At 56.1% G+C, this 21,593-nt stretch overlaps 1 protein-coding gene across 1 annotated transcript in view; it reads right to left on the bottom strand.

The window, feature by feature from the left end:
• The window catches only part of TMEM132C (transmembrane protein 132C), a 308,963-nt gene that overhangs the window by 17,716 nt on the left and 269,654 nt on the right, over positions 1 to 21,593 (bottom strand). The window contains exon 5 of the mRNA XM_030336575.1: positions 11,058 to 11,201. Coding sequence (XP_030192435.1) covers positions 11,058 to 11,201 — 144 coding nt within the window. The remainder of the gene's footprint in view (positions 1 to 11,057; positions 11,202 to 21,593) is intronic.

Below are 21,593 nucleotides of genomic sequence, written 5' to 3'. Positions count from 1 at the left end.
GGGGCGCAGTCGCCCCTCCCCCCCACCGCCCGAAGCGGCACATTTCAGGAAGACGGGGAGAGGGGACCGGCAGGGGCTGGCGCTGGCCAGCATTTCTGAGGCGAGGCCTGCACACCTCCCTTCCTTCCCCTTCCTGCCCCTTGCTGTGGTTGCCAAACGGGATTCCCACGGCCGCAGAAATCCGTGCAGCGATAAACCGCACTTCACCCAGCCGACGGGGCGGAGAGCTGCCAAGACATGGAAACGGCACACGGTCTTGGCTCGGGAATCCTGTGTCCGTGCAGGTGGCTATGCTGGGCCAGGCCTGGCCGGGGTCGGGGAGGCCGGGCGGGGAGGCGGAGAAGGCGGCCAGGAGGGGAGGCTGGGAAGGGAAATTGGGAAGGGAGGTTGGGAGGGGAGGCCAGAAAAGGAAGCTGGGAAGGGAGACAGAGAGGGGAGGCTTGGAAAGGAGGCCAGAGGGGGAGGGTAGGAAGGGAAGCCAGGAGAAGGGGCTGGGAAGGGAGGCCGAGAAGGGAGGTTGGGGAAGGAGGCTAGGATGGGAGGCTGGGAAGGGAGGCCGGGAAGAGACACCGGGGGGCCAGGCCGAGACGCTGGCCAGGGCACGCGGGCTCAGGGAGCGAAGGGGACCCCGTACTCCTCCCGTGCCCCTGCTCTGCTCCAGGCACGTTCGCAGGTGCTGGACACGGGAAGAGGGAGGCAAGAGACCCCTCTCCGGAAGTTACATTTCGTGCACACGTTATGGCCACAGATGAGAACAAGCAAACAAAGAACTAACCGCAGGTGACACACACCGAGAGCATGATGACCTAAGGACCCGCTAAGGACGGAGAACACGCACAGGAAGACCTCTCGGGAGGTGACGTTTAGACAGAGTCCTGCCTGGCGGAAGGTGGAAGCCCTGGACACCTGGGGGAAGAAGGTCCCAGGAGGAGAGGGCCGATGAGAAGAGCTAGCACGTATTAAGCGCCTTCTGTATGCCAGATTCTGCTCCGAACGCACGTGTGCTTTTGTCCCCACACAAGCCACCTTACAGGTGAGGAGCCTGGGGCACAGAGAGGCTGAGCCGCTTGTCCAAGGTCACACAGCCAGTAGCACTCGGATTTGCACGTGAAAGCAGTTGTCTGGCTCCAGAAACGCTCCTCTTTTCTGTTTTTTGACGATCTTTGCCAATGTAATGGGTGAAAAGTTACCTTAACTCTTCCACTTTTGAATTAAAAAGAACAATGGCGGGGCGCCTGGGCGGCGCAGTCGGTTGAGCGTCCAACTTCAGCCAGGTCACGATCTCGCGGTCCGGGAGTTCGAGCCCCGCGTCGGGCTCTGGGCTGATGGCTCAGAGCCTGGAGCCTGTTTCTGGTTCTGTGTCTCCCTCTCTCTCTCTGCCCCTCCCCCGTTCATGCTCTGTCTCTCTCTGTCCCAAAAATAAATAAACGTTGAAAAAAAAAAAACCTAAAAAAAAAAAAAAAGAAAAGAAAAGGGGCGCCTGGGTGGCGCAGTCGGTTGAGCGTCCGACTTCAGCCAGGTCGCGATCTCGCGGTCCGTGGGTTCGAGCCCCGCGTCGGGCTCTGGGCTGATGGCTCGGAGCCTGGGGCCTGTTTCCGATTCTGTGTCTCCCTCTCTCTCTGCCCCTCCCCCGTTCATGCTCTGTCTCTCTCTGTCCCAAAAATAAATAAACGTTGAAAAAAAAAATTAAAAAAAAAAAAGAACAATGGCTATAAAGACATTTCCTGACGTCTGAGATGACAGGGTCCCCCCTCCGTGAGGTCTCCGTTCCAAGGCGCTCACAGGCAGGAGACTTAGTACACTCGATTCCTTTCCTTGTCTTTTGAGAAGTTGCTCTCACGTACTCAAGCACGATAACTCGTGTGATTTTAGATTTTTTTAATGTTTATTTGAGAGAGAGAGAGAGAGAGAGAGAGAGAGAGCGCAGGGGAGGGGCAGAGAGAGAGAGGGAGACACAGAATCTGAAGCAGGCTCCGGGCTCTGAGCTGTAAGCACAGAGCCCGACTCGGGGCTCGAACCCACGGACTGTGAGATCATGACCTGAGCTGAAATCAAGAGTCGGCGGCTTAACCAACTGAGCCCCCAGGCGCCCCTAACTCGTGTGATTTTAAGAGCAGAGCTGAATGTTTGTCACCTTGGCACATTAGGACTAACATAGTGTTTCCTGAAGGAAGAAGCCTTCTTTGATTTTCTTTGAGACGCTACTGAGGTATTTTGGCCGCATCAAAGTCCTAGGTATTTGAGACGGATGCCTTGACATTCTGATATTTGTACGCACCGTGAAGAGATCGCCGTGGTCCAGCTAAGCACTGCACCTGCCTCGGACACGGTTCCCATCACACGTGTGGACCCGTGTGTGCCGAGAAGGTTTAATTTAGTCTCTATCCTCTTAGCAAACGGGGAATCTGTGGAGGGTTGGGCAGATGGTGATGTCACCTGGGACCCGAAAATCCTGGGATGCGGGACCCGAGGCAGTCCCGTGATGACAGGAGGGCCACATGGCTTCTCTTCGAGCCCCCAGGCCTGGAGGAGCTGCCCGGGGACGGAAGCAGCAGCCGTCGCCTGAACTCCGTGCTGTCACCTCTGTCACTGGGAGGGAGGAGCAGAGGGTTTAATCACGGGGGGACCCAGGCAGCCAGGATGGAAACAATCCAGCCACACGACGGATGGGGGATCCGGGGAGGGGTGGCCGTGACCACACCTGTGTCCCCTCTGGGAGCTCGGGGGCCAGATGAAGCTGGAAGGCCAGTGTGTCTGAGTTTCAAGCGAGTCTGCTGTATTCACCTGCCAGGTGTTTTCATCCGGTCCTCATTTTCCTCTTCTGAGTTGGGATCAGCTCGTTTAAGCCTTCTGCACACCAAGTGTCCATTTCCTGGACGATTATCCAGGGGCTTTCACAGGCAAAGGCAGGGCCGTGTCCCCCTGGGAGAGCTCGGCACACAGGCCTGCTGGAAGATTCCAGAGAATTCAGACTCCACTGCCCCCTCTTGTTCTCTGGCTCCGTCAGGGCAGGTCAGTGCTTTGGCTGATGTCACCAAGAAAAGTTAAGGAGGCAAAACCACCCCTGGGCCGGGCTGGAAAGGCCCTTTTTTCTAACCCTGGCCAAATTAAGAAATGGAAGGATGGTCCCGGGGCACGGAAAGGTTGGATGGCGAGGAGTAAGGGGATGGGAGGGGAGGGAACCCTCTCTAGGCACCTGTCCTTGTCCTCAGCCCCTGTTTCATTAGGGGATGGTCCCCTCCTGCTGGTCCCATCTGGAGGTTTGGATGAAGCCCCGCCTCCAGCCTCAAGAGGAGGGTCATGTGACCACGTCCTAATCCAGGCAGAGCCTCACATCCTTCTGGTCCCAGCTCCTGGCTGCAGGGTTGAGCACATGAGCTAAGCTAGTGCAGACAGAGGGGATCTCAGGAGCTTTTTCAGGCTGGGCCAAAGGCATTTGCTCATTTCTGCTGAAATTCTACATGTGAAAACAGGGTTTTGTAGCCATTTGCAGCCATCCTGACCTAGAACAACTTGTCCGAGAATTCAGCCGGCACAAAGGATACCGAGCCAAGAGACAGAGACGTAAAAATGCTGAGCCCCTGGATCCAGCCACTCCTGAAGCCAGGGATCTCTTCCTGTTCGGATAGAGGAGCCAACAATTTCCCTTTTCGGCTTAATTCAGTTTGGGTGACGTCGTCTGTGAACGAAAATCACGGTCTCGGATACGAGGGGCAGAGCCGTGCCGGGCGTCACCCGTGGGCACACACCGCATCTTTCCACCGCATCCCAGCAAGGAGGACACGATGAGGCACCACTAAAAAGGCACGACGGTCATGGGCTGACACTGCCCGACATTATTAATCCTCTAAGGGCAGCGCTTCATGGGAGGAAGAGGGAGCAAACAGGAGTAACCTAGGTTCCAGCTCACACACCGGGGACGTCCGTTATTTTTGCTGCCCTGACCTCTACTCGTTTTATTTTCGGCAAGAGTTGCAAAAATGTTCTCAGGGGAGCCTCCACTGATCCACACGCTCGGTCCCTGTGCTTGGGTAGGTCTCGACCTCAGTGACAGGAAGTCGCTGGATTTTTGACCGAGCCGAGGTAGCAGCTGATCTCCGCTGCACTTGAACCTGGGAGGCTGAGGACCTCCGGGCTCCGGGGCCCGCCATATGGGGGCTCAGAATGACACCTGCACAAGCCGAGACAGAGCTCAGAGATGCAGAGACCGGCATCTGCCCCCGAACCTCCGTGCACGAGACAGTTTCCCCCCTGACTTACGAAGCCAATTTGAGAGTCTGAGTCACTCAACAAGCACATCACCCTTGAGGAAGTCATGATGGACCGCTGGGCAGGCTTCAGTGCTGCCTGAGACCAAATCCCTGTTTTCAGACTGATTTCAGCAGAGAGGCCACAGAGGGAGAGGACGTTTCGTACCTGGGAGAGGAAGCCAGCACGGGAGAGCTGCTACCCAGACACAACCCTCCCGAGGCAAGCCAGCCACGTGGCTCCGACCCGGACTTCTGTCCCCCACGCTTCACGGAGCTGGCCAGAAACGTCTCATCCGTGCAAAGGCCACTCCCTCCCAGCTGCAGGATTCCTGGCGCTTTGAAACCCCTGTGGCTCGTTAGGCAAATCCAGACGGAGCCTCCCTGGACTCCACTAAAATCTAACTCGCAAATAAACAACCTTATCTTTTGCAAACGTCTTTTATTCGAACAGGCTCTTCTTGGCAGCGTCAGACGGAGGCTCGGAGCCACCTGACCTCCGCCGGCCAGTCCCGGGCACCTGCTTCTGTCCATCACGCCCTCGTAGGAGTGAGCGCACGGCACGGCTCCTACCAGTCGAAGGCTCCGGGTCGGTGTGACGTTGGGAACGTCCTGTATGGGTGCCGTCCAGCAGGAGACGCTGGCCACGTGTCACCCGCACAACTGGGCAGCTGCCAATTCCGCTTTACTTGATTTAAGCAACGTAAATAGCCACACATGGTACGCGGAGGCCACACTGCACCGTGCAGCTTGAGGCAAATCTTCACATCTGCCTGGGAGACACGCCTCAGACCGTGTGCGCCGGGCCGGGGATCAGGCAGACCTGCGCTGCAATCTTGGATCTGCTGTCTCCTGGCTGTGTGGCCTTGGGCAAGTCGCTTGACCTCTCTGGGCCTCAGCCTCCTTATCTGTAAAACGAACTTATCATAGCGTTGACCCCGGCGTTGCCGGACAGAGCTCTCTGAAATCCAAAGCAGGGTATCCTGCAGTATCCTCTTCTCTTAGAAGGAAAGAGATTCTGATGGTAAAACCCGAAGGTCCTGGATCGTCCGGGGCCATCGACATCGGGGCCCGGATGATTCTTTGGGATCTGGACCCTTCGCAGCACCCTTGGACGTCAGCCACCAGACTCCAGTAGCCCCTCTGTCTGAGTCACTACCATCCCAAAGGTCTCCGAACGTCGCCCCATGTCCCCTGGGGGGGCCCTGGGTCTGCCCTGGATGCAGGAGACGCTGCCATGAACACACCATCCACCCGCTCTGCCTGCACAAGTGTGTTAAAACTCTGTCTCGCGGTTTTGCAGCGGACAGAACCGGAGCTGGAGGAAGAGGCCGGCAGTGGGCGTGCACCTGACCCACACTGGGGACGTGGGCAGCGAGGGCCCCTGCGTTCCAGAAACTTCCTTGCGGTCCTTGGTTTGCTTTCACCCAGAACCCAGTGGCTCTTGGGGCTGAAGATGCTTCTCCCACAGCCCTTGGGTGCGAGGAGCACGGTGGGGAGCACTCTTCCCCCCACGGAAACCCTGCCCACGTTCCCCTGGGCGAGGGGCGCCACCCCAGGGCCTCGCAGACCAACGACTTCGGGCTGCTGCTAAGAGCCCAGCTCCCCATGGACTCAGCTCGTGGAACCAACAGCACATGCAAGAGAGGGGACGTTTCGGGCCCCCGGGAACAGCAACCACGGGAAACCGAGGCCTCCGCCCCAGCAGGGTCGTCCTGCACGTACAGGAGCCATCACAGGCACGCGTCACCGGGAGAGCTGGGCAGCTGGCCGCCCACTCGCATCCCCTTTAGCTCTGCACCAGGGCCGGCAGCCGGGCCGGGCCCTGGAGGTCAGCCCTGGAAATCCAGTAAAGGGACTTTTGCTAACGATGCCCGGAATCTCAGCATTGCCAGCCTCTTGTGGGCGGGGCCTCGCCACCTGTGACCCCAGGAGCCCCCGGGGAAGGCACAGGAGGGCAGCAGGCCGGGGTGGGGGTTACTCAGGAGGCACAGGGTGGGGTGCCCCGGTGTCTCGTCCTAAGGATGAGGGGGTACGCGGACGGCACGGTGCAAGTGGGGGGACAGGGTTACAGTGGGCACTGACAGTTGTCGTCTCCCTGCCACGTGGCCCAGATGTGTCCTTTTCAGACGCCGCTCCATCCAGAGCGTCCCTCGCCCCGGGCCCTCTCCAGCCCCGCCCCCCGTGTGCCTCGTCATCACCTGTCATTCTTACCAGAAGGGGACCTAGACACCAGCGTGTGATTCAACCACGCCGTTAAGAGACCGCCACCTCGAGAACCGCGAGCAAGACGCCTCTGCAGAGCGTCCTATGCCCTGCCCTCGGCTACAGGACACGGCCTTATGCCGGAGGTGCTGACGCGTGCACGAATGTGGGCAAAAGCACTCCGTGGGTGCGGGGAGCCGGGGGGGCTTGTCCACGGCACGCCGTCTCCTCCGCTATTGCCCCACAGCAAATCCCTGACCCGCTCGGGACACTGGTCTTCCTCCCCCGCCAAGGAAACCCGCACAGACGCTCGTGGATGTCCCACGGCCTCCCGCACTCACAGTCTGACGCCTGCAAACCCACACGCTGAGCACGCAGCACACCGGACCCCTCGGCTCCTGTGGTGCCTCCGTTCCCGAACCCCCACCAGCCGGGGCTCTCGGGAGGCATCGCAGGGCGCGAGAAGGGGGCAGACACAACGGTGTGAATGCTACGTGTTCTGTGTGTTCGATCCTTATCTGTGTGTTCGAGCTACGTGTGTGTCACATCATCGTGGAGGAAGGCTGGCTGGCAGGTGTGTGTGTGTGTGTGTGTGTGTGTGTGTGTGTAGCTTTGCCAGTTAAAAAACTGCGGCTAAAAAACGTTTGACATGATCCCATCTTTTAAAAAATTGTCTCTGTACGTGCGGCTATACCTAGATGTGTCAAGAGACGTGTAAGAAATGATCACCGAACTGTTTTAATAAGAGACCACATATTGTAGGATTCCATTTATGTGAAATGTCCAAAAAAAGGCAAATCTGTAGAGACAGAAAGTAGATTAGCCGTTGCCCAGGGCTACGGGTGGGAATGGGATTAACGGTAAATGGGGTGACAAAAATATTCTAAAACTGGGTCACAGTGATGGTTGCCCAACCCAGTAAGTTTACTTAAATATCGTTGGGCTGCACACTTGAAATAGGTGGAAATTCTGATTTTCTTAAGCCATACTCTGCACACCACACAGATGATACCTGTAGGCGCTCTGTCTGCAGCCCCTGACCGACCGCACGGGGCTATCGAGGGGACTGCCCGAGCCAACCGGGGTCAGAGTCCAGTCCTTTCCACGTGTTGGCCACTAGGTCAAGTCTTCACTGGATTAATAAAACCTGATAGTCCTTACAACGGCCTTTTGAATCACGCACCGTGACTGTCCCCACTTTCCCAAGGAGACCTGGAGGCGGACGGAACGTGTGAGCTGCCCAAGACCGCGGAGCCCGGAAAGGCAAAGCAAGAACGTTTTGGAAGAAACTCCCCACGGCACCCTTGAACTTCCGGCACCCTACAAAGCCTCGGCTGCCGTTGTCTGAATGGTCTTGTCACGGATGTTCGTCTCGCGAACAGCCCCGGTGCTCCCTTGTCGAGCAGAGGGCGGGCATGCTTGTGGCAAAACAGAACAGGGACGCCGTCTCTCTCCAGGGCGGGGGAGGCGAGCGGGCTTTCTGCCCCTGTCCGCCTGGCCCTGCTCGGACAGAACCCCACAGACCGGGCGGCTCACGCAGGAGACTCTGTCCCTCACGGTTCCGGAGGCTGGACGTCCCCCATCAAGGTGCCAGCCCGGACCGGCTCTGCGGCCCAGCCCTCCTCCTGGCTTGCCAACAGCCGCCCTCTCGCTGTGACCTCACGCCGCCGTCTATGAGCGACCTCTCGTGGCTTCCTCTGTTCCCGAAAACACCAATCCCACCACAGGGGCCCGACCCTCATGACCTCATCCAAACCTAATCACCCCCGAAGGTGCTACCTCCTCACGCCGTCACATGGGGGGGGGATGAAGGGTTCAACGTATGAATTTGGGGGGGACACCAATGTTCAGCCCATAATGTGCCTTTTATAAAGGACTCAGGTCCCCTAAGCCCAGGGCTCCTTACAGCCTACGTATGCAGGTGTCCCGGCATGGCCCGTGGCATGACCCTGTGGGGAGAGGCGCTCAGGCATCTGGTGCGGGAAGGCGCGAACTCCCTGGATGCCCTACGTCCCTGACCAGGAGTCGCGTCTTCTGCCCGCAAACTGCGCAGGCTGGCTCGTCGGAGGCGCGGCGTGGACCTCAGAGTCTCCAGTCCTTTGCGGAACTCAGGGCCGTCCCAATCTAGCCCTGCACACACCTGCTGCAGGGGAGACACTGACTACACGTCCCCTGCCCCGTGTCCTCTCCGTGGAACCCCGTGCTGTGACAGACCAGCTCCGCGAGCATCGCCGACCCCGCCAGACCCCAAACCACCGGCTGAAGCGGGGCCCTGGGGACTGAGTTTGAGTGCAGGATGTCACGTGGCTTTGTCAACAGCCAGGGGCAGCCTGCTCCAAATTCATTCCAGGGGCAATTTCTGGTTCGAATACATTTGTTTCTCTGAAGACGCTGATTATGTTTCTGGAAATACTGGTAATGGGTCCATGACAAACTCATAGAAGAGCAGCTAAGGATGATTCTACCCAGAACTGCAGTAAAACTTGGTTCTGGGATTTTTCAGGCTAACAGATGGCCTTCTTATCCATCTAGAAAAGTCATCAGGGGTCCTGGCTCTTTAAAAAACACTTTTTTAATTTATTTATTTTTGAGAGAGACAGAGACAGGGCGAGTGAGGGAGAGGCAGAGAGAGAGAGAGAAAATCCCAAGCAGGTCCTGTATGGTCATTGCATCATGACCTGAGTCCAAACCAAGAGTCGGATGCTTAACCGACTGAGCCACCCGGGTGTCCCAGAGGTCCTGGCTCTTTTTTTTTTTTTTTTTTTTACATTAAATACAATTTACTGTCAAGTTGGTTTGCATACAACACCCAGTGCTCATCCCAACAGGTGCCCTCCCCAGTGCCCATCACAGATCAGTAATGAAAACCAGTGGCCACCAGGGATCCGGTACATGATGGGGAGGGCTCCAGCTCTAACCAAGAGACTCCTCCCCACCTCGGCCTCACCAACAAAGTGGGGGTGATTCGGCCACAAGGAAGTGGGGTGACTGTTCATCCAGAAACAGAGCACGGTTCTCAGTGGAAGAAATTTTGCCCACCAGGGGACATTTTGCAATGACTGGAGACATTTTTGGTTGCCAGCATTCAGGGCATGTGCTAGGCATGTATGTATTGGGGTAGGAGGCAGGAATCCGTCTCACAGGACAGCCCCCTAACAAAGAATTGTCTGCACAAAACACCAGCATAGTGCCGACATTGCAAAATCCTGCCCCGGGCTCTCATCTTAGCGGTCCAATGGGGAAGCCGCTCGCCACGGTGGCCAGGAAGCCCTGACGTGGAAAACTAACAGACACGCGCTCTCCGTAGATTCGGAGCGACTGGGCCGCACCGGGTACGAAACAGCGCGTTCATGATTTTTGTATCGATCACATGTTGAGATGATAATGTTTTTAATATAATGGCTTAAACACAGACATCTAAAAAATTACCTTCACCTGTTCTCCCTTTCGCGAACGTGACGGAGAATTTTAAACGACATGTGTGGCCCACAATTGTGCTCATGTTGAACAGTATGGTTTAGAACTTCATCCCCGCCCCTCCCGCCACCGGCTTTTTGGGTGTGTGGCTTTGGGGCTGCCCTTAGCCCATAGATCACTTTTGGGGGAACTGGGGAAAAGCCTCTCTTCCTTGAGATGCCGGAGATTACATCTTTTGTAATCCCAGAGACATACCTACAAGAAAACATAAAGACCCAATGCATCTGGGAGAAAGATCTGGAGATCTCTCTCATCTGGAGAAAGACCAGAAGCTTCATTTCTGGCTTGGAAAAGCCCTTATGGTGTCTTATCCCTGGAGCCAGCACTGTGAGTACATTATCCCAGCAAATGTGGTGGGAAAGACCAAGAATTCGGGTCGTTCCCTCACGAAATTAAACTCCACAGCAGGGGTTGCTCTAGGCAAACTTTTCCTTGGCGTGGACAAACTAACAAATATTTTAGAGTTGCGGGCCAGATGGTCTCGGTCACAACTGCCTGTCACTCCTGTGGTCGTGCCAAAGCCACCGCAGACAGTACAGAGATAGATTTGAGCGGTCGTGTCCCAATAAAACTTTATTTACACAACGATCAGGGGGCTGGAGTTGACTCCCGGTTCATGGTCTGCCCAACAGAACAGAGGTTTGGACAGCTGCCTGGGCCAGACTCACATTGCAGATGTATTTTACTTTTTTGCCCATTAAAAAAAAGTTACAACTGGTGGCCAACACTGAAAAACGGGCGACTTTTACATAAATCCCAAATTTGCGAACACGTGACTTTTACATAAAGCGCAAATTTGCGGCTTCTCTTGAAGGAATGGCGATACTGATCTCCCGTTTACTGGGGACCATGTCAGCAGGAGCCGAACTCCGGATGCCCAGCTAGTGTGGGGCGTGTCTGTCTGCCCTGACCACTTCACCCGCCGTGTCACCAGCTCGGTTATTGGAAGTATCTGGGGTTTGAGCCACGCTCCAAAGCAGACCACACTCCAAACTGGGTTTGGAGCTGGAAGGGTGGTTGTGTGACTGGACTTCATACTTCCTGGTGCCGACCCCTCTTTGTGAATGGGGTGTGCCCCAACAGTTCCCATCATTTCAACCCAGGTGACTGATCAGTGGGGGTGCTTACCTTGAGGACATCCTCGTCCGCGGACTTGCACTCCACCAGCTCTGAGATATCCGTCACGGCACTGTTCTCCTCCACAGAGACCACCTTGATGGGCAGGGCTACGGTCTTTCCTGTGAGTATGGCGGTGTTGAGAATCTCAGTGTCCTGTCAGAAGAACCAGACAGAGCTGGGTCAAGGGGGCTGATACGCTCAGCGCTCTTGGACACAAGCGGGAAGCTCCCCAAGTATCTGCCAGGCTGTGTTTGTTTGCACAAGACACCGTAGCACTGACTTTGGGATTTGGGGCAAAAAAGGCCATTCTTTGGAAGAATTTTCCAAGAACATTTAACAATTTCGTTTATTTACGGCCACCTTCTTGGTTTCCAACTACAAAAGTCAAAAATTATTAATTCTCCTTTTGTAGAGAGAGAGTAGAAGTTATGTACCAGTTAGGTTCTGGTTGTAGGCAACAGAAATGGAATCAGGTGAGTCCTTCCCACCCAGAGGCCCGCCCTGTTCTAATCTCCGGAACCAGTGAGTCTTTTCCCTTACATGGTATTAGGGGACTTTGAGGTTGTGGTCAAGTCAAGGATCTTAAGAAGGGCAGACTACCCTGGATTCTCTGGGGGCAGGACCCAATGGAATCGTAAGTCCTTATAAGAGGGTCAGAGGAAGAGGAGTGAGGCGGGCACAGAGGGAGAGGTCAGAGTGATGTCCTCATGACCCAAGAGCCGTGGATGGTTTCTAGTTTCTGGAAAAAGACAGACCCTCCCCTAAGTCCTCCAGAGGGAACACAGCCCTGCTGACACCTTGAATTCAGCTCCATAAAGGCTCATTTCTGACTCCTGGTGTCCAGGACTGTACTATAAGGACGTGCTGTTAATTTGGTATGGCAACAGGAGGCTAATGCAGGTTCTTACCCGTCGGGTCCTGGGCCACTCCCAGGGTTAACGGAGAAGCTGAAAGGGGCCTTGGAAAGGCAGGGCCCGGATCAGCTTGCGGGACACTGAAAGCCAGGAAGGGACAGGATCTCCAGAGTGGAGTGCAGTGAATGGCTTCGGCCATTTGTCTCCTGAGTCACTCCACAGATGATCTATCTAAATTCCCTGGGTGTGGGGTGGGGGGAGTCTGGTCGGGTTAAATGGCCATCCCTTATCCCGGGGAGGATGGCTCCCCTTTGATTCACAAGCCTACCAAGACTGAGTCCAACAGGAGAAAGGCCACCATCAGAAGAAGAAGGAAGAGGTTCCTCCCGGCAAAGGGCAATGGCGGGTGTTCCGCTACGACACCGGTGAGCCAGGTCACTTTTAATCCCCGGTGGCCACGGTCACTACACCTTGGTGAGGGGCACCAGACCGCTGGGATCTTTCTGCAGACTTTTATGCAGACCACAGGCTCACTCCATCGCAGCTATGGGGACCTCGGCTCATCGTGTCCTTCCTGGCTTCATGCAAAATGATTCGCGTCACATGTAGTGATTTTCAAAGTGATAAAGAAGGCGACTTCTCTTTTGAGTCTGTGGGCACTACGGGCTCGCACTTTCGTAATGCTTCCCTACCTCTATTAACACCTTTTCCCTCTGGGCCAACTTCTCTCGAAGTCCCTCTCCAGAAGCACTGCCCCACTTTGAAGCGGGAGTTGGAAGGAAAGAGATTTTTCTCGCTTCTTTCTCCAGGGAAGCAACTGACACAGAAATGACCTTTTGCATCAGACAGGAGCACAGCTGGAAGAGTCATCGGTTGTAAGTGGAGCCCCGGCCTCTCTCTGATGCTTGTACCCAGAAGCCAGCCCTTAAATAAGCCTCTGCCGTGTCTTCTCCTGGGTCCGCAGGATTCCCGGGAGCTGGGGCCGCGATCTGGCGGCTCGCCCACCGGCTATTACGGATGCTAAGAATACCGCGGAAATTCCCCAAGCCCATTTTCAAGTTCATTACAGGTAATGTGCTCAGAGTTCAGACTTTACATTTTCTCTCTCAGAATGGTCTTTGGCTAATGGCTTCATTAAGGCAGCAAACTCCCTCGTGGATTAATTGTGATTAGCTTCCTAATGGTCACTGCAGGTGCGCACGCACACGCACACGCCCACGATCCTCTCCCCGACGCGTCCCATCCCTGGACTGAATCACAGCAAGATTCAGACTGGGTGGACATTGGGTGTGTCTCTCCAGCCAACGGCATAAACCACGGGAGCAGAGAGTTACCCGTCACTGGGGTTCCAAATGGGGGCAGGAAGTGTCAGGTGTCATGGACTCAGACTGAGTCCAGGGTCCCTATTTGAATTGCGGCCAGGGAGGCAGCACAGGCTGGGGGGGCCCAGCTGGAGACGTGTCGGGGTGTAGGCCACGCGCCGAGTGTCTTCTGGGGGTCCCTCCAGACCCACTCTGCCCTGCAGAGGGTCCCACGAGGCTGACTCACGTGCACAAAGCTACAGACCCCTCGCCTTCTGGCCTCCGGCCACCTCGGGCACCAGCCTGTGTGGCTGCCGGGAGCTGTGTGACGAATCTGGCCAGTCAGTTGCGAGCTGGCACGGCGTGTGTCACTCCTGGACTAGAGCGACTCCCCGCCTTCACGGAGGGACGGGCTCTCCGTTCCTGAGGCAGAGCGGCCGGAATTACTCAGACGGTAGCTGCTTCACCGGCCCGAGGCTCTGAACGACGGTGAGAACTGGGGCTGTTTGTTACTGCCGCTCGCCCTACCGCCTCCTGACCGATACGGGGGGGGGGGGGGAATGAAGGCTTCACCTGCTTCAACGGCAGAGGAATGCCCTGCGGCGATGAGTTCGCTTTTGAACATTTTTATTTCCGGTACGTGGTTAGTGTTCCTACAGACGCTTAGCAAGCATTTAAGGGCATGTTTTGACACTGATTTTTGCCGTCCGTGCCCTCCCTTGATGCACCGGATGCTCATCTCAGCTCTCCAGTTTAGACGTGGGATTTCTTGGGGTCAGGGTCTGTGTGTGCTGTGGACCGAATGGTGCCCCCCCCGACCCTAAATCCATGCGAAGCCCTCATCCTCAGCATGACTATTTCAAGACACGAGGTATCTTTGAGGAGGTAATTAAGGTTGCCTGGGGTCCCAAGGGCGACCCCGATCCAATAGGTCCATAAGAATGGGAAGGGACACCAGGGACACGGGCATTTGCCAGCCAAGGAGAGAGCGCGGGAGAAGCCAAAGCTGCTGACAGCTTGATCTCGGACCTCCAGGCTCCGGAAGCTTTGCAAAGGTTCTGCTGATTAAGCCCCAGCCCCTGGTATTTTGTTCCGGCAGCCCTAGAAGACGGCCCCGTACCGTAACACAGCCCTGATGCTACGTCGCAAAGCAGGGCAAGGATGTGTCCTTCATCGTGACCCGAGAGGGGTCTGTGCCGTCACAAAGAAAGGCACAGTCACTGTCGGTAGGAAAACAGGCACGCGGTTGTGAGTGGTGGCCAGTATTCTTGAGTCTCGGGCCCTGGGCGGGGGGAGACAGGTGTGGGGAAACACGTCACAGGGTGTGTCCCAGCGTCTGGGGCTGAGCCCTGGCTGTCTCCCCAAGGTGGGCCCGGGCACCTCCAAGGTGGGAAGTGAAAACTCCCGCACCAGCCTCCGGTCCCTGTGAACGAGCAGTTTTCAGACTGGACTGTCCTCTCCTGCTTCCCCAGATTGTGGGATTGCAGGAAACAATGGGAATGTCGTAGAAGCAGGGAGGACGGAGAGACCCGGGCGTGGCCGGACACGGGTCTGGCGGGAGAGGCCTTCGTCTGGCCCCGAGGACCCGGGGAGGGGGCCGGGCCGGGATGGAGGGAAGCTGTCCTGGGGCCGAAACGTGCCTGTGTGTGTGCCTGTGTGTGCGTGTGCGTGCATCTGCGTGCACGTCTGTGGTACGCATGTGTGTGATACGTGTGCACGTGTGCACGTGTGAGGTATGCAGGTGCATCTGCCCACACGCGTGCATGCGTGTTGCGTGCGTGCACGCGTGTGTAATGACACAGCTCCCCATGCTGTATACGTGGCTGGTCGTCCTCCCAAATCCCTGTCCGGTCCGGGCTGACTCACTGCTTGGACGACATGCTGAGGACACTATCTCAGCGCATCCGACTGGGTCTCGCTCAGAACCCACCCCCCATGCCAGGCCCCGGCCCCAGCAGAGCACCTCCCGTACAGGGCCGGCCGGGAACACGTGTGGCCCCGCGGCCCCGAGAGCCGTGCCCTGCCCAGCGCCGCAGAAGGCAGTGCGTCCCCACCCGCGGGCCGCAGCAGCCGGGAGAGGAGCTCGCTGTCCCTTGCACGGCCTCCCCAGCTCCACGCGGGCACGGCCCCCACCTGGCGGCTCTCTGAGCTACGGAGCTTCCCCCCCTCCTGGTTGCTGCTCTCTCCCTCCCTCCGCCTGCGTCCACCGTAGGCTGGAAACCGCGCTTTCTGCTGAGAAGAATCCAGAAAGTCAGGCACTTTAAATCGCTGTCATTTCAAATTTGACAAGAAGCCCGAGGCTTCGCAGAAAACACGTGTCGTTGTTTTGAGCTGCCCTCAAAAATGTAAATTGGTTTAGCCGTTCTCTGCATTGGTACAAATCGGATTTTTAGTTTTTAAATGAAGAGAGGGACGGGCCGAAGGGTGTGCAGTGACCCCCGCGATGTGGGACGAGCGAGCCCCTGGGCGCTCTCGGGAGGGAAAAGCAGGACGTGTGCGTGTGGCCCGTCCGTGCACGGGAGGCATTCAGGCCCGGAAAGCAGTGCCGAGCTATCCGCGATGCTGAGCCGCACGGAAGGCCATGCGGCGCCTGGTTCCGTCCACGTGACGTGTCCGGAATAGCAGATCCACGCAGACGGAGAGCGGGTGGTGGTCGTACGACCCTGTGAATATCCTGAGAACCACTCACTTGCAGGCTCGGAGCGGAGCCTTTGTGGACATGAACTGCCTCTCGGGACAGAAGACGGCCGGCGTGTGTGGGAGCAGGGCCGGCGCCCCGGGAAGGCCACGGCCTGACTCGGCTCCCCAAGCCACCCTCAGAGTCTGTTCACCCTCGGAGAAACACGTGTGCAGCTCCGAGGCCGGACGCCTGGCTTTCTAAACCAACCGTGGGGGTTCAAACCTCACCAGGGTCCGAGGACAGGAGCCGCTGCATCTAGAACATTCCCGACAGGGCAAAAACGACCTGTCTCAAGGCGGGCCATTAAGAGGCCTCATTAATAAAAACACCAGGTCACATCTGGGGAGCTCTTGGGACACCCCGGGTGTTACTGAACACGGCCATCCCTCCCCCAACCCGTGAAGCAGGTGGTCTTACCATCCCCGGCCCACAGATGGGGAAACTGAGGCCCCGAGCTGATACAGTGGCGTGTTCAGGTGCGCAGCACAAAGGTGGCCTCGCCAGGTTTGAACACGTGTCCCCGGGGCTGAGACATCTGTTTGGACGGCCTAAGGACCTGGGACAGAACGGCCCCTGTCCTGATTCTGCCCCTTTTCCTGCTTTACTAAAATCCTTCAGGGACCCGTTTCTTGGCTGTGAACTTGGGGGATATTCAGCATCATTGTGAAGATTTCATCCGATGGCGTTTACGAGCCTCCCGCCAGGGCTCGGGCCGCGTGACGGCGGGTGCGTGGGTCAGGCCACCAGCCCACGGAGGAAAGCCCACGCCCCTGTCCCACGCGTGTGGGGGGTGGGAGCCAGAAACCAGGATGGGCAGGCAGCAAGCAGCCAAACACACAAAGTCCAGGGCAGCAGGATGCTATCACCTTCTGTGGTCGTTTCAGGTCTTCTTTCTCTTGTAAAAGACGGAAAACGGGGCTCAAAACTTTGAGAGCCCCTCGTCATTTGCTCCCATCCGGTCTCCCGATTTCCCTCCCCAGAGGCGCCTGCCATCTGGGACTTGTACACCTTTCCAGTTTGCGATTCTAGACTTTTCTCACGTTCCCGCACAAGTACAGGACCCGTGGCCTTGTTCCCTCCATTCACGTTTTGTACAAACACGCATTTTAGACGGTTTATACCGATATAGCTTCCTGGACTTTCATCCCTTTACTCATTTGTTCTTTTGCTCACGGTTATGTCTTCCTGACCGCTCACGTCCACACGGCCGAACCACACTCCACGCTGAGACCCACATCCGCGTGCTGAACCGGCTCTGTCTTAAAGAGACCTAGGTGTCCATCGCATGCCTTTTCCATAGTTGACTTTCCTGCTCGCCCACTGATGGCAGTTCGGGATGTCTCAAACTCTGCCAGTACAAAGGACTCTCTCTCCTTCTGCCCACGTGTTGGAGAGTCTCCAGCACCTCCTGGTGCCCGTGGAATTGCGGGGCTGAGTGGCACACACGTTTCCTCTTTGATCCTCTCTGCGTGCTCATGCTCTCATCTAAACTCTGAGCAACGGCAGGCGAAGTGCCTTTTCCTGAAATTCTTGCCAACACCTGGGTGATTACGTGTCAACCCGGCCAGGTGACAGCCCCCAATTATTCCATCAGACACGAAGTTGGGCACTACCATGTAGGTATTGGGTAGGTGCGATGAATGCTCATAATCAGCTGACTTTCAGGAAAGCAGATAATCCTAGATGATCTGGGTGGGCCTGGTTGAATCAGTCGAAGGCCTTTAGATGCAAAGTTGAGGCTTCCTGAGGAAGAAATTCTGCCTGAGGAATGCACACTGCATTGACCCTTTAGAACATGGGTCAGTTGGGCGAGCCTGGCTGTGACTGGACAGGTGGCCTTGGCGTCTAGAGAAGCCACTGGTTAGAGATCTTTCTCGTTTCTATCCAAACCCTTTGTGAACATCCAGTGACTCTTAAATCCAGGCTTCCTTCTCTCCGCCTGTGGCCAGAGCGGCGTCCACTCCTGTGAAGGGTACAAGATGAACGAGCTGCTCTCAAATCCGTGCGTCCCACCCCCCCCCCCCCCGGCTGGCTTTGAGGGAGAAGAGGGAGAAGCAGCAGAAGCGAACCCTCCACCCTCCCGGGTGCAGACAGAGCCCGGTGTGTCCCGCTGGGGTCTCCTCTGATTGCTGAGAGCTTCACATTCTCCCTGAAGAAGGCAGCTCGGGGTGAACTGCACACATAGGAAGGTCTACAATTGGCCGATTCACCGTCGAGGCAGAGATAGGTGACAACCGGGTGCTGCTTCTTAGAACTAATTCTTAAAACTTTAGTTAGCTAAGTAAAACATTGGCAGGAAGGCAAGGTGTCTATGACAACCTTGCAAATAACCTCTCGCAGTTCGTTAGACTTTTGCAGTCTGGTTAACAAGATCCAGGGGCCAAATCCTGCCCACGAGGGGTTTTTACACAGACTCAAGAGCCAAGAAGGATTTCGTTACTTGTCAAGGCTTTAAGAAAAGAATATACAAGGGGCGCCTGGATGACTCTGCTGGTTAAGGATCTGACTTCGGCTAAGGTCATGATCTCGCAGTTCGTGAGTTCGAGCCCCGCATCGGGCTCTGTGCTGACGGCTCGGAGCCTGGAGCCTGGAGCCTGCTTCGGATTCTGTGTCTCCCTCTCTCTGCCCCTCCCCCGCTCACGCTCTGTCTCCCTCCATCTTTCAAAAAACGAATAAACGTTAAAAAATTAAAAAAAAAAAGTATACACAATAGACACCGTGTGCGTCCCTACAAAGCATAAAATACTATCTAGCCCTTTACAGAAAACTCTGCTGGTCCCTGGGCGAGAAGATCATTTTCCTAAAATGACGGGGCTCTCAGTGCATCCCGTGGGGGTGTCTCCTGTATTTGGGGCGTTCAAGCCATGCTGTTTTGCTGGGCCGATGGGGTCAGCGTCCCTGTGGTAACCTGCCTTGCGTGCAGGAGTCCCGAACCCTCTGGACCCACAAGAAGCATTGGACCCCTTAAAGCAGACGGACTCGTGTTACACAGGAAGAGACATTTGAATTGTGGCTCACTTTTAAGTGGTTCGTAATCTACGGTAGTGATTATTTCCACCGTATCTGTCTCCCTGCCCACGGTTTTAGCTCTAGGAGAGGAAGGATACGGATACCTGAGTGATAATAAGATCCGACTACAACCGGCCCTTCCAGATGTCAGGGTGGTAGGTAACATCGCAAAAAGACAGAGGAGCAGGAAAGCCAACGGTGTCCTCCTCCAGGTGCAGTGGGTCAGCAAAACATGCCCCGGCAGAGACAGCTGGCTGGGGACAGCTGGCTCGTGCAGCGGGCTCTGGGAGGGTCAAAGGTCCAGGTTTGGAAATCAAGCAGAGTCCAGCTGCCAGCACTGGGGGGGCTGAGACCCTCACTGCTTCGGTGAGTGCAAACTCGAGAGCACCCAGCTTGCCGTTTGCCCGCTCGCCGTGTGGGGTTTCGGGTCCTGCCTCCTCCTCGGTGCTTCTCCCTCATCTGTGGAATGGGAGGACCCCACTTCCCTCCAGGGCTCCTCTGAGAACCTGAGAGCGGACACCAGCCCCCCGGCGGCTCAGTGCTCAGCACAAAGGTGCCCATCCCACGAACGCCTGCCCCGTCCGGGAAACAGGGTCCAAGAGCCTTGACCCTGGGTTTCAACATCCTGGGTCCCGGGACCAGCCCGTGCGCTCTTGGCTGCAAGATGGTGTGCGTTCGACTATGACCGATTTGGGAGCTGAATTGGCGTTGCTTGCAAGTTGATGGAGCACCTCTTTAATTAAACCTCCAGTTCGATCAGGACAGACCAGCAGCAGGAGCCCCAGGACCCATTCCCCAGGGTGCGAACGGGTTTGCTATTGGCTTCAGACCCCTAAAGCTGGACCCGGGGGTGTGAGCGAGCGGGAGCCCGCTGGTGCCGATCACTCAGCGGATTTGGGTCTGGGACTGACCCTCCGGGGACTGATCAACCCCCCCCCACCACCCCGCCTTTCCCAAAGTAAAGAAAAAAATCTTCCCTCCAGACGGGTCTGTCCGAGAGGTCTGTCCGGCGGGATAGTTATTTTGAGAGATTTTGTGTAGTTGAGACATTTGGGCAGGCAAACCCTCCCCAAATTCCCAAGACGGCAGAGGGTTCACAGGTACTGACAAAGGGTCTTGGCCAAAATCAGGAGGGAGAAGGGGGCTCCCCCTCCGCCGAGCCCTCTGGAGCAGAAAGTTCCCTCTCCTGGGTGGGAGTGGTCTTTGGATTCTGAGGGAGGCAGCAAGTACCCGGTTCCCGGCTGGCCCCTCTGGGAAGCGGCAAGAGAGGTGGCTGTCTGGTGAGCCTCTGTGGCAGCACGAAAGGCCTCTGAATCCCAGAAGCGAGCAGAACAAGGCGACGGCTAGAAAAATATATCGATTTGGTTTGGATGAAATAGCGACGAATGGTATTGTAGCAAAAAGGGGCTGTGTGCCCTCAGTACCCACTCTTCTCAAAGTTGGTGCCCAGACCAGCAGCCGCGACACCACCCGGACACCGTAGAAAGGCAGATTCTTGGGCCTCACCCTGAACATCCTTAATCAGAAACTCTGGGGGTGGAGCCCATTGGCTTGTGTTTAACCATCTCTCCAGGTGATCCTTAAGCTGCTCAAAGCTTGAGAAATGTTCTAGTCCAAATGTAAGTAGAAATATTATGCAGGACCTTAGGAAATCTGCTTAATGGGAACTGGAGTCTGTTCCTTTTTTCCTTTTTAGGCTACCTGGAATACAGACACAATGGCTGGAGCATGAGCAGCCTTTCTGGACCATGAGACAAACTCGGAAATGGAGGCCACTCACTGAACGTGGCGGGGTAGAGAGACAGGAGAACCCTAAATCTCTCATACCTGAGGAGTGGCCCTGGACTGACTTGGGTATGTGAGATAAACTTCCTTCGTGTTTCGACTATTGGTTCTGAGAGTTTTCTGTTAAACTCAGGCAAACCTAAGACTAACTCACATAGGTATTTCTTTCTGTGCTTGAGATGGTGCACAAAGACTGCTGTTTGCTCTGATGGCAGGTGACATTTCTTGTCTCCTAACCAGGAGAAGGCAAGTCCTCGGGCAGGGTGCTAGCTGCTGGCTCTCGTGTTGGAAACGGTGGTCACGCCATTATTCACCGGGGAGCCAGGCAAGAGAGAAGGCCTCAAGCAGAGACTGACAATTCCCCCCAATTTGCAACAGCCAAAAACAAAACAAAAAAATGACTCCAGAAGAGCACTTCATTTTCCCAATTCGAGGCCTCCTAGTTAAAATGATGCATGGGACGCCTGAGCAACCAATTGGTAAGCTCATTAGCGAAGGTGCTTGAAATGACGGTTTTGGATTCAGGGCCGAAGAATCCAGAAAAGTGCCGTCAGATTAACAAACTTCGTTAGGTACGGCCAGCTATTTCCATGGTCCCGTGATTAAGAATATTTTATGTCCGCACACAGATGGTGCAGGGGCGGCCTCACAAAATTCCAGCCGCTGATGTGATTTTCCCTCTACCCAGGCGAGTGCAGACACCCAGCGCGGACGCCTGGCTCGGCCTAACAAAATCTCTCTCATCAGGGAGGGAAGGGGAACCTTATTACCGGAACGGCAGGCCTGATGGAACAGTCCAGACCGGACCTGCCCTCTGACCACCCTGCCTCCTCCCTGCCTGTGTCCTGATGAACCCGTCCCCCAGAGTTCCACATCATGTTTTGGCAAAATTGATTTTGAAAACGCTTGGGGAGAT

Source organism: Lynx canadensis, chromosome D3, assembly GCF_007474595.2.
Source record: "Lynx canadensis isolate LIC74 chromosome D3, mLynCan4.pri.v2, whole genome shotgun sequence".
Classification (NCBI taxonomy): Eukaryota; Metazoa; Chordata; class Mammalia; order Carnivora; family Felidae; genus Lynx; species Lynx canadensis.
The sequence above is the reverse complement of the archived record's forward strand: the minus strand, read 5'-3'. Positions and strand labels throughout refer to the sequence as shown.